The 13,832-nt window shown below is 40.1% G+C and overlaps 1 protein-coding gene across 13 annotated transcripts in view; it reads right to left on the reverse strand.

Moving 5' to 3' along the window:
- Window positions 1-254: 254 nt before the first annotated feature.
- Window positions 255-13,832, reverse strand: part of elavl4 (ELAV like neuron-specific RNA binding protein 4) — a 70,666-nt gene continuing 57,088 nt past the window's right edge. For 4 of the 13 annotated variants that reach the window (XM_031786003.1, XM_020499115.2, XM_031786006.1 and 1 more), the window contains 3 exons: window positions 9,403-9,628; window positions 7,079-7,117; window positions 255-4,166 (listed from right to left, as the gene is read on the reverse strand). In XM_031786003.1, the coding sequence (XP_031641863.1) occupies window positions 3,839-4,166; window positions 7,079-7,117; window positions 9,403-9,628 (593 nt within the window). In that variant the 3' untranslated portion in view covers window positions 255-3,838. Of the gene's footprint in view, window positions 4,167-7,078; window positions 7,118-9,402; window positions 9,638-13,832 lie in introns of all 13 variants that reach the window. The other 9 variants (XM_020499119.2, XM_031786002.1, XM_020499121.2 and 6 more) reach the window with 3 other exon arrangements.

Below are 13,832 nucleotides of genomic sequence, written 5' to 3' on the forward strand. Positions count from 1 at the left end.
GGACCTCGAAGCCACTCTTTTTTTTTCATTGTTCCTATCTAATCAGGGACTGATTTAGACCTGAGACACCAGGTGGGTGCAATAAATGATCAGATAGAACAGAAAATCAGCAGGCTCTAGACCTCGTTGGGTAAGAGTTGAAGACCCCTGATCTAATATATTACACTACTTCTAAGATGTGAGTTTGGTGTAAAGCTAAACACCATGTGCAATTGATCACTTAATAACAGCATACAAGAGAATCAACAACAACGCTCTTCAACACCTCATTTTATTGTCCCAACATTCAAAAGTACAAATAATTCAAACACAACAGTTTTATGGAGAAAAAAAAAACATTTACAGCAAGATTTTTTTGTTTCCAGTTTCAGAAATGACCTAAACTAGCAAGGATAACATGAAGTCATTCATCGCAGTAATTGGATTAATAATAAGGATAAGAATACTAAGAATAATAGCAATAATAATAATTGATAATTGATAAGGAATAACATAAATAGGAGAGACCAATTAGGCTCTGAAATTTTTTGTTCTTTTTTGTCTTTAAAGATAGTTTATAGATTTTCAGATAGTAAACAAACACATTTCAGGAGAAAATGAAAAATGACAAGAGCCTTGTTTCTCTCTTAACCTTCCCTCCTACACTACTGGCTGTTGATTTCCTATTGGCAGGCTGCCACTAGAAGGCGCTACAGGGGATGTGTGAGCCATAGGGGTTGGGCATAGACCGAGGTGACGCATCCCCATGTTTCAAACACCCTTACAAACACACACACACACACACACACACACACACACACAAACGTGTTCACAAACACACTCATGAGCATGAACACAGTTCAAAAGACATAGGAAATATGTTCACACATCAGAACAACATTCTACTGGGGTCGTTGCATAATTCAAGCTCCAAACAGCTCTGGAGCATGAAAAGGGGTCTGTTGGTGTTCTGAGGTCAGAACTGTATAGTGGTTGGATGATGACAGATGGTCTGCCTAAGATGTGGTTATGAGAGAGTATATATATATATATGCATGTGTCTGAGTGTTTACAATTTTCCTACACCTCATGTTTACTGGCTCAACAAAATCCAATTCAGTACTTCAGGAACCATTCCCTATCTTTACCTTTCAAAATATATATCATATTATAGTATATAAAATATAGAATGGGTATAATCCATTAAATACCTTCAGTATTTTTAAATAGCAACAACTGCCATAAGTATAGTTAGTGTACAATGATCAAGATCTCTTTAAAGAGATGTTATTTTGTAATTTTCAAACATGATTCTCTAAAAATAAGTTTGACTCTTAGGTGAGTTGACTGATTAGTCCAGTGCAATGAATGACCCTCAAATACAATGGACATTTGCTCATCGAATTCAGGTGCCTGAGCCTCCAAAATTGGATGTTATAAAATGTTTGAAAACTGAAAATTATGCTTCAGACCCACATTTTTGCATAAAGTTTCATCACAAAGCGGTAGTGTGGAGGGAGGGTGCGGAGTGGCTTTAAAACGACACAAACTGATCACAGGTTATATTGAACCAGAACAACTGTTATAACATTATATTAAGACTAAACTGTATTGAAAAAGATTTAAAGATTCTGTTTAACAAGACAAGAAAAAAGCAATAGCAAATTTAACTATCAACTAGGTTATGCATAGCGAGTAACTGTTTCTAGTAATAAGGGAAGAGCGTTTTTAGTTTTCAACTTTTAGATTTTTTTATATTGTAATTTATATCGGTACAATATCGGTACAAAGCACAAACGTACTAAAAGTTCTCAGTGCAGTGGACTAATGGAAGAGCCTCTCCCCTAGTCGCTTGGTTCCCTTTTGCTCAGAAACGTCACCCCTCCCTGTACCAGATTCACGCAAATACACAGACAACAGAACAAATAAATATAAAAATAAATAAATAATCAATATAAATAAATAGTTGAAGCAATGAAACAATCAATCGATCAATAAATAAATGAATAAATAGTTATTTTCTAAGCTTTTGTTCGGTTTCTTTTGCCGCGGCAGATACCAACATTTTTCTCCAAATCTTTTTTACATTTTTTTTTTTACAAGCGACATGACAACATATTAAACAGGATTCCTCACGTGTTTTCTAAGTAACTGAACCATCACTTCATAAAGTTGTCATATGAAAAAGACAAGCTCAAACAAAAGACAGTGACAACTTATATAGATATAGATATTGTAAAACAAATGTAGACTATATATTATCTATTTGTACACAACAAATAAAGACACAGTTGTAATAGATCCTTTGAGGAAACAAATATCTAGACTAACAGAACTAGCTAATTATTATTGAATTTTGACAACGCTTCACACTTAGCAAGTAACCTAAAAGTCAGCAAGCCAAAGAAAACTTGTTAAGTGATTCTTACATGGCCCAAAGTCCGTCATCTGGTATTTCAGCAAGAAATAGTCTAACCAGATGGGGGCCAACAACAAAAATAAACAAGAACAGCAGCTCAATTCAATGCCAACATCGAAGTATTTTTTCTCTGAACAACACATAGAACAACAAATGTGGATATTTAAGATATGTGAATCATGTAATATAGCACCTACTGTTGATCGCTAAAGGAAGTTATTTTAAAATTCCACAAAATTATAGCAAAGAAAACAATAGATAATGTATGTTTTCTAAATGGATAGATGTGTATATATTCATTACTGATATCCCATAGGCTGATGACAAAAATAAAACAAGTGGACAATGGGTCTTCTTGCTTTGGGCTCTCAACTGTGAGGATGGTTAGGCCTTGAAAGACCCCTCTCCCTTCCCTTTTGGGTATCGCTGTTGAATAATTACGCACTATGAAAAATTACAACGATCACCCGCCTCAATTTGCATCCCTTGACAAAACCTTCCATCTACAAAATCATCGCCAATCAATTTCTCCTAAAAACAAACAACCTTTGCTCCTAAAAAGTACCACGGCAGAACGAACAAGACAAGGTGGCGCCCACCCCTCCCCCACCGCCTAATTAGCCAGTCAAAATATTTTTCTATTTTTTCAAATCCAGATTCTTTGTAAAAATTCTTCAATAATTATTTTAATTATCATATTATAAAAATAGATTTCTTCTCTTTATTTTTTATTTTTCTAAACGCATTTTCAAGCAAAGAGATTTTCTCTTTGGCAACAGTGTTTTTTAAATCACTTAACCTGTCATCAGGATTCCTAACCCATCCCTTCCCTCTCCCCATCTCCCAAACCCCAGTGAGGAAAGACGTGTTTTGTTTGCAATACAAAACAAACAAATGTTAGAAATTCTTTTTTTCTGCATCAGAGAAAACAGGATTGTGTCATCCCTTAGAATTGTTAGGGGGTTTTAATATACACAAAAAATGAATGAATGGTCACCAATTTAAAAAAGAGCCCCCTCCCTTCTTCTGTCAGGGAGGCATAATTCTAACGACAGTGGATCCGGATTTAAAAAAAATAATAAATCCTCAATCAAGACCAAGAAAGTTAAATCTAAAAAGGACATTCTCTTCTTTGAAATAAGGGGACTGGTTTTTGCTACTGTTTACATAGAAGAGAAAATAGTTTAACAACCACAAGAACAGAAAGGATATACAACAGGAATCCTGTAGAATCACAGGGGTTCCAAATCATGGATATTTTCATCTTTCATTTTGTAATACTTAGGCAACATTGGCTTATAGTTCCAAAGTTATAGTATAAGCCATTTCTAGTTCTTTTTTGTTTGTTTGTTTGCTGTGTTCCTTCTGGAGAGTTGCTGTGTTGGGCGACTGTAAGGTGGTAGTGGTAGTGGTGACAGGGGATTTGGAGTGAGGAAGGGTTCAGGATTTGTGGGTCTTGTTGGTCTTGAACGAGACTTGCAAGACGCGGTCTCCCAACCGGTACCCGTTGAGACTGGCGATGGCCATGGCTGCCTCATCGTAGTTCGTCATGGTGACGAAGCCGAAGCCCTTGCACTTGTTGGTATTGAAGTCGCGGATGACCTTGACGTTGTTGACTGCTCCGAAGGGCCCGAACAGCTGCCATAAGACGCTCTCGTCAGAGTCTGGAGACAGGTTGTAGACAAAGATGCACCAGCCAGTGCCTGTGTGGCCAGGGATGTTCATGCCCACCAGGCTAGTCATGCTGTCAATGGTGATGGGAGAAAACCTGCACCACAAGATAGACAGAGATAAAGAGAGAGGGAGGGAGAGAAAAAGTACAATGTTAAGTGAAACAAATGCCCAATTGAGAGAAATAGAAAACCAACTGCGTGTGCATGGATTTACAAGCATTGAGATTGCAGGCCAAGGCATTTCCCTATACACTCAAGTTCCTCTCCAAGTGTCCAAAGTGAACCTCGCCATGACCCCACTCTCTGAGTGTGTCTCAGGGAGAGTTGCGATATGAAAAAAATATTTCTAATTCACAGATGTGTATTAAAACACTTGTACATGTGTGAAATAGGACAAATAAAAGCACCCACCTACATACAGTACCAACCAAACAGTTCTAGCATTCCTGACCATCCTACATTGATTATTACATGTGCAACCCAGTGCACATGATGCACTATGACTAAGGGTCTGTCTGTGTACTGTATCCTCCTGCTAGACTATTTCCCCTCTGTGCGCCTCCATATTGACTGAGTGGCCTTTTCTCAAGGCAGACTGCTCTGTGGGGGGCCTGCTGGGAAATGGCTTCAGCAGCATCCGAGGGAGGGAGGGATGCACAGGGGAAGCTTTTCTCCCTCGGTCTTCCTGAGTGCCTCTATTGGGAGCTAAATTACAGGAACTTGCTGAATTAAAAGATTTTGAAATTCATCAGAGATTGAGTATGCAACCAAGTAAATCTGCACTTATTCGCCTTGTAATCTTCTCCCTTTTTGCGATAGAGATTTGAATGCTCAGTTGACTTCACTTAATTGCCTTTCCGCTTAAAGGAAATTTCCACTTTAAATAAAAGGTAAATTGGATAAAAGGTTAATTTCTTATGCCTCCTCTCAGAATGACTATAGGCATTATTGGGTATGCTTTAATTGAGATTTCCGCTTTACTGCAGCTGTCTCGGAGAAGCCTCCCTTCTTAAGGAAGGGAGGAAGGAAGGAGCAAACTAAATGGAAAATGGAAACACTTTACAACCCAGTAGTATTAGGAACAAAGTGTATTCCATCCACCCACTCCTGCAGTCATCTGTTGTGGGGCGGATGAGGATGACAGTGATCGATAGTCTTGCTCAGACCACAGAGCTTCTAAGTATCGGCAAGAATCACTCAGACCTTTCATCAGTACTTTGGCCACGACTTGAGCTTTAACATTTTTGCCAACACAATATCCTTTTTGGTTCTTGTTTGTGTCTCATTACAGTCCCTGTGTAAAATGTATATGTTCTAACAGCAAGTCTTCCCTTCACTAGGGTCTTAAAACCTCTAGTCACGTCAAGGCCTTTTCTAACACGTTCAATTGTATTCGGATCTCTCTGTCTGGGTGAAATAACACCTCCATAGTAATTTCGATGCAAATCCAGGTATGTGTGAGTGTGTGAGGGTGAGAGACAATCAGGCTGGCTAACAGAGCCACGGAGGAGACTACAGTGGTGTCTAACAGGGCAGGATCAAACACACTGTGTGGTTCTTCCATAGAAAAGGAAAGGAGTTGCATAGCAACAAGGGCTGACCTGCAGCCATCCCACCCTCCCCTAGCTCCCACCTCCACTGCTCACTTCTAAAGCACACTGACTACTACTACACTTGCCTTTGTTCATTAATCATCAGCACTTCAAACCATGTGCCAAGCAAGCAAGAGGCTGTTCTGAAGGCAGGGCTTGTTGGATTTCTGTATTCCAAAACTCTACTGCTTTGACAGTTTGTACATTTTCAATGTACAATTTTAAATTTTGCCTTGGTACTGTGTTGTTCAACCAGCAGGCACTGCAGCATATTGGTGAATATTATAAATGTCTTCTCTTCTTTTTGTTGTCATTTTCTTGGCCAGATCTTTTGCATCCCCCTTCAACTGAATTAATTGTTTCCTGCCCCCAGTACAAATAGAGGTATGTTAGACAAACGAGTTGCTGCCTGGGACATTGAGGTAGAGCTATGCGCTAAACAGTCTTTCCCATGCATCATTCTGTCACCGTCTTATAGTTGAGCCTTCACTCTTAGCAAGAATTGCTGCTAATCACTGCTATGGAAACCGATGAATTCAGTGGATTTGCTCTTTTCACAGAAAAAGCTATTTAATCATTCCATTTAAAAAATGTAAAAAGCAAATGCTTATTTTTCCATGCTACATCTGGGATCACAGCCTTTCTATTCCAGTGAGTGGACATCAAAGGAACTCACTGACTACTGTAACATGCAACAAAATGTCATCAGCTGATATCATGATGTCTCACAGCCGCTTCACTTCATGTTACATCAACAGTAGCAAAAGCAAAAGTTATGAGCAAAAAGAGGTGATCAGAAGTTGAGCTGGCTGCAGTGAAACAGCATTTCCTGCAGGGATCCAGGTGTCTCCAGCCTCTCCCATCTTGCCCGTTACTGACCCCTTAACCCCAACGCCTCATCACTACTGCTTACTGCTGTAATAACATGTTATAATAAATGTATTATTACAACCATTATGGCAAGTCCTATTGAATTGGGTGGTTTGTTATTGTAAGTTCCATTCACTGCTTTGATATTAGTGTTTTCAAACTGAACTTGATCCCAATGTAACATCTAAAGCTGGACAGAGGTTAGGCTAGAGTACCTGAATCCGGTAGAAAAACACGCCTAAAAACAAGAGCTACACACAAGAGAACAGAAATATACACAGAAACTATCCAAAGCAATCGGAATGTAAAAGTCAGCACTCATCATACTCAAAGCAAATTGAACATTAGAAAACAAAAGACGATTGTTTTCCTTGTGGACTAGTGGTTGGTGGATTCAAATTAAACAAGGCTAAAGAAAACCAAAAACATCAAGGCATAATAACCTTGAACTGATTCGAATGCAAGTGACTTCTAAAAATGAAGAAAACAGGATAGAAATCATTTTGTCAACATGGACATCTGGCATTCGGTGAAGTTTTAATTACCTCTTTACGCCATAGGCCATATTAAGCAAATTGTCCAGCCTGTAAAGAGAAGGAGGGTTCTGGGGTTAATGCCAGGCAGATGGTTGACTCACTCAATGGAACTAATTCTACATCCCTGCCTCACTCAAAGAAGAAAGCCATCCAGAGATGGGCCATTACACTGAGGAGCCCCACCAGTCAGGGGTGGTGTCATTCACACAGCAACAAAGCAGCAGGCTAGCAACAGTACTGTACAGTGCTAACACAAGAGGCCACTCTGTGGCCCAATCAGCCAGCACACAGCGACATTTTCTTTTTTTAGCATGAGGCCCTATGGAGAGCACTCTCACGCCTCACACATTCTTATGCTGCACGGGGCTTTCAGAGTGGTTCCGTTGTACATCTGTGCTGTTGTGTTGAGGTCAAATCATTTATAAGTCATTTATAATTGTGAGTTAAGCCATAGTATTGATGTCAAAGAAAGTTTTGAAATCTTGTCTTTCTCAAATTCAATGTCGATCCTGACAGCATAACGAAATAATGATTATTTACGTCATAAACTATGAAAACTGCTTTGCATCATTATTCCAATTGCCCCTCAGGTACTTTGGCATTAAGTTTGTCATTTTCAAGAAGGTTGAGAGACAAATTGAACATATATTATACTACTAAATAGTATAATAATAAAATAAAAAATAGAGTTCTGTCAGTGTAATGGTTTGGCATTTTTTGAGAGATGGTAAAGGTTTTAAGAGAGGAAGATGACAAATCAGGGAATAATGCTGCATGGTTTGGACTAAGTAAACACTACTGAATAGTAACTGACCAAAAAAATGAGCTTTCTTTTGACACCTGTCCATGTAGAATGTCAAATGGAATGGTGTTTGTTAGTCAGTTGGTCAGGAGGAAAAATCAGACCGGTCCAACAGACAGATAGTCACTGTGCTCAGTGGGCCTAGGATGGAAGCCACTCAGCCACATAAATCAGAGGCTTTCTGAGTGAGCCTTGCGTGGCCACGCAATGACCATCATCTGTCACATGGGTCTGCACTGTCTCATGTCTTAGTAAGCCTTTCAGCCTAATGGAAGGGTTGGGAACTTGGGGCCATTCTAAAGTACCTCTCCCTTTCAAAACACTGTCTGTGCTGCAGGTCATCAGTGGGCAGAGATGCCGTCTGTGAACCTGACCAAAAAATCTAAACAAAGCACAAAAATGTGTTGACTCATTAAAGCAGCAATTAGGCCATTATGTGGGCTGGGACTGAGCAATCTGCTTTGTGGGTAAATTAGTCAATTGGACTGGAAGCTCTGAGGAGGCGCTTCAGGCCGCTGTGCTGGAGACATCTGATGGGCTACTGCTGTAAAAAAAAAAAAAAAAAACCTGGATGCCAGCTTTTCACAAACCCTCTCCAAGCCCACAGCATACAAAAGTGGTGCCTCTCAATGCATGTAAATGGGAACTGTCCGTTTAAAAAAAGTCTGTTAAATTAAAACCTGCTCCTACCTTATATATAATAAGCCTAATTGACCAATTACTGTCATTAGTAATGTGGAGCATCACTAATAACTGAAATCTACAATATTTTGAATAAAGGATTATATTGCCTTCTTAGAGGTGGATCAGACAAACAGGCATTATATTGACTTTGTGGCAAATGGGCAACATTGACAAGATATGTGATGCATTTCTGTCTGAGTTTGTGGATTAAGTTCAGCCCTGTGGCTGTTGGTTGTAATGCTGAGGAAGTTGAAAGGCTCTGGATCTGCAGTGCTCAGACCCTGGATTCTACTGAAAATCATGTTGTATATTCCTAACTTTGTTGGTCTAACTTTTCATAAATATATATAATTTTTTATTATAATAATTTGCTCCACAATCTTAAATATTTTTTGCGTTCAGATGATCATTTTCATATATTCTCATTGGGACTACAGTCTGGAATCGGTGAGTATCAGGCTAAGTATGTGTTGGGAATGAACAGTGGATGGAAAGAGGGGATGACAGCTGGTTGCATTATGGAATAAGGAGGGTGATGAGGTGATGTGATGGAGACATTGTGAACGACAGAACCCCACTGTCTCTTGTAAACAGTTCTTCTCAGTTATGGGTGGAGCTCCAGGAAACCCACTCTTTGGAACAAAAATGCTTTCTTGGTTGAATGCACAAAGAATCAAACATCGTATTGGTGACTGATGACTTACAAGGTGGTTGATCGTTGCAATTAGACAATAAAATGCCATACTCAACTCTACAGTACATATAACAGTAGAAACATATATTTGAACCAATAGCCCAATGGCTGAACCTGACCTCCCGACCCTTGTTGTGAGCCCTAGGTATTTACCTGAACCTCTGGGCCTGGTGGTGCAGGGGGCCTGGGTACCGGCGGTTGGGGGACTGGTACAGCTGGGACAGTAGAGCTTGGCTGGTCTTCTGGCTGGGGTTGTTGGCGAACTTGACGGTGATGGGCTCAGCAGCTCCAGAGGGCTTCTGTCCATTCAGCCCCTTAATGGCCTCCTCAGCCTCTATCCTCTTATCAAAGCGAATGAACCCCACACCCCGCGAACCACCTGTGGGGCCAACACATCACAAACATAGGGGCGTCCTTTTACTTCATGTGGTTCTGGTTAGATTACACACACACACACACACACACACACACACACACACACACACACACACACACACACACACACACACACACACACACACACACACACACACACACACACACACACACACACACACCCTAACAGCCCTTATTATCTCTTTCATACATGGTACAGAGATGATGTCTGTTGTTGCTTTTAATAACATTGAAAGCAACGTTTTGTAAAGGGGATACTATGAGTTGGTCATTATTTGTATTCCATACAGAGAGGGATTGTGTTATGTGTATAACAGTGTTATTTGAAGAAGACAGTATAGCGCAGAGGGAAAAGCGAAGGCACCACCATGATTTCCTGTGCTGTCAAAGAGAGGAGGCTATAGAGGAGCTGATGCCTGCTGATGCAGAAATGCTGTTGTGTTGTTTGTGTGCTAGCTGCTGTAGTGCTGTGTCTCCTCACAGCTCATTGAGGCTACTCCGTGAGGTGCGTTGGACTCAGCACACACTGCAGCTCTCCTCCTAGCTGATGGCCACACACTCAGGCCTCACGCCATGTTGCTGGCGACATTTGAGTCGCCTCGAGGCAATGTTTTTTGACCGCCACCTGAAAGTAACATTTGGAGAGACGTACTGCCCAGGAGGTCTTTTCTTGGTCTCCATAAACGCGTGCTGCTCGTTTTTAATGAGGCTGGCTGACTGGCCCAGGGGACAATCGCTCAGTGACAGCATGCTGCCAGGACTATTTGCATAATACTGTGTGTGCACATCTATACACCACACACAGAAACACTTTTTATTGTCATTTCTCTCTCACAACGCCGCTTGCGCTTATTGATGTTTTTCTGTTCCGCTGTCTCATTTTCTTCTCGAATCAGACTCTTTTGATATGTGCAGCCCTGAACAAACATTTACACACAATCTCTCCAATGCCGAATGCTTTCATTCACTCTAATGCTGAATAATTTAACTTATGGGTTGCTGCAGCTCTTGACAGACTCTCCCAATCCCTCCCTGCCTTCCCTGTACCTGTACATTATAATTAGGTTGTCACTGCTAGAAAATAATAAACACAGTCTGTTATTCCAAAGGGGTTTGAATTGTTGGCATACAGCTCTGGCTCCGATGTGAAACTAGGGTCACTGCTGCTTCGGTAGAAAATAATGTCATACTGATATTCCTAGGTGGTAACAAGTGCATACTGTTTTTGTACATTATGTTGATTTGTTTGCAGGGTTCTACACTAACTTTTTCAGTTGGTGGCACCATCACGATTTGGTTGCACAAAATGTTAAAAACATTTTTTTCAATAATTGATGATGACCTGTCCCATAATGTACCTGCATTCCATACATAACCAGGCCAATAATGACTAGCTATCTTTTAAATTAGCATGCCCTTGTGTTCTTACATTGACTTGGAGAGATTTACTGTTATGGCAAAGAAAAGAGACTGTTACAATAAAGTGCTAAATGCATTTTTTTTGCAGATTTCAAAGTACCATGTTTTCTGCGAAATCCTCTAGAGGGCAGAACTGGAAAGAGGATACTTGATACCAAAATGATATCACAGTAAAAAAAAAAGTTACCTTTCCATCTACCTAAAAACGCTTAGGCTATCATTAGCATTGCTAACAGATACACAAAGTGGTAGACTTATAGGCCCTACTCGCGCCGCACACAGCAGGGCTCGTCATTCAGATAAAATTTGCCAGAGGCACACCGGGCTAGTGCCAACTGAAAGCTACTGGTCCGAATGAAAAAATACGGTCCCAGGTCAAGATCTGACAGGAACGCAAATGATGCGTGCATAATTCCAATAGCTGGTGATTTGATCTTTCATTTACGGGCTATCCAAGTAGCCTATACAGCAGGGCTCTCCAATCCTGTTCCTGGAGAGTACTCTCCTATAGGTTTTCGCTCCAACCCCAGGTGTAACTAACCTGATTCAGTTCATCAACCAGCTAATTATTAGAATCAGGTGCTCTAGATTAGGGTCTGAGGGAAAACAGAGTTGGAGAACCATGCGGCAGGTAGCCTAATGGTTAGATTGTTGGGCCAGTAACCAAAAGGTTGCTGAATCAAATCCCAGAGCTGACAAGGTAAAAATCTGTTGTTCTGCCCCTGAGCAAGGCAGTTAACCCACTGTTCTCTGGGCACTGAAGACATGGATGTTGATTATGGCAGCCCCCTGCTCCTCTCTGATTCAGAGGGGTTGGGTTTAAGGATCTGCCCCTTTTTTCCCCAATTTCCGCCAAAAATGACATACCCAAATGTAACTGCCTGTAGCTCAGGCCCTGAAGCAAGGATAAACATATTATTGGTACCATTTGAAAGGAAACACTTTGAAGATTGTGGAAATGTGAAAGGAATGTATGAAAATATAACACAATAGATCTGGTAAAAGATAATACAAAGAAAAAACAAACATTATTTTGTAAAAAGATTTGTACCATCATCTATGAAATGTTTTTGTTAATGAATTTGGATCAAGACTGCCCAAATATACCTCATTTGTTTATTAATAACTTTTCATGTTCAAAATGGTGCACTCTCCTCAAACAATAGCATGGTATTATTTCACTGTAATAGCTACTGTAAATTGGACAGTGCAGTTAGATTAACAAGAATTTAAGCTTTCTGCCAATATCAGATATGTCTATGTCCTGGGAAATGTTATTGTTACTTACAACCTCTTGCTAATCGAATTAGCCTACATTAGTTCAACCGTCCCATAGACGGGACACCGATCCCGAAGAAGTTTTTAAATGCTGAAGAGACATCCCGAAGAAGTTTTTAAATGCTGAAGAGACATTTCAGTTGAATGCATTCAGTTGTACAACTGACTAGGTATCCCCCTTTCCCCTAATGTTACAGGGTTCATACAGACCATGGAAATTACAATTCAAGGACTTAAATGTTATATTTAATTGTTGTAATAGCCTATAGAAAAAAACTCAATGTATACGAAAAAGTATGCATTACCACCCAATGGCATTATGCATTGACATTACTTTTACACAAATATGGTGTAACGTAAACTCACCCCATTCCGTACAAACGTGTGCAACCTCAACATTCAAACGAGGCTACAAAGAAAACTAATGGGACTGTAGCGACTGTGTTGACTTCAAAATCGGGGGTGTGAACTAGGTTTCTATTCAAGCGTTGATCAACATGGTAATGGTTCTATAGTATTGGAGAAAAGTTTTAAAAAACTGACCCTCCGTTACATCGTGGCATGACATGTCGTAACGTACAGCACGCATAAAGCAGTTATGTATGTCTTACAATCTCTCTCCACCAGGTGTAAGCACTTCTCTCATCCTTTAAAAACAAGAAATGGACAGTGACGTAAGGGGGGATACCTAGTCATTTTTTGCGTCATCATTGCATGCGATCATCATTCTCAAAGCCGCTGTTTACTTTAGCACCGCCTTAAAAACCCGATTCAAATTCAAACCTTCAAATAGGTATGTAATGACACATTATATAAACTCTTTATAGTGTTTTATTTACATTTTAGAGGCGATAGGTTAGACAGATCGAGTGAAAAAAAGCCATTTTCCCACACGACATCTCTCACTATCACGCATTAGTTTCGCTTCCCCACCCGCCATTTAAAAAAAGACCCGACGGGGCTCATTGCCTGCTTGAATTATGCAGAAACGGGCAGTGTTTAGGTCATGTAATTGATTATGTTGGAGGAGAGAAATTGTGCTTTACAATGGTATTGACATTACAGTTGATCTGGAAGTATTACGTTTTTGGGGTGCTAAAATAAGGGCAATTGTACAGACCAAGGCGATGTACGAGTTTACGTTACGTATCACTGACCCTGGATAATCTAGCGACTGGGCTAACACAGCTAACCTTTTAGGTCAATAATATGCTGTTTTTATTAACATTTTGTTGGCTTTATAAACATGAGAGAAATTGAACTAGCTAGTAACTAACGTTAGCTAGTTAGTTGTACTTAGGTAGCTTACATGGTTAGCTGACTTTTCTCAAAACGAACTTCAATGTGGCTAGCTACTTATTGTCCCTAATGCTAGCCTTTACAGCCAAATATCACTTCAGAAACGTATTGATATGGCCAGCATTGTAGACCATTTCTCCCCTCTTGCTGCAGCTTTAGCTCATCTTGAATTAACATAAATGCTGTAAAAA

Source organism: Oncorhynchus kisutch, linkage group LG13 (assembly GCF_002021735.2).
Source record: "Oncorhynchus kisutch isolate 150728-3 linkage group LG13, Okis_V2, whole genome shotgun sequence".
Classification (NCBI taxonomy): Eukaryota; Metazoa; Chordata; class Actinopteri; order Salmoniformes; family Salmonidae; genus Oncorhynchus; species Oncorhynchus kisutch.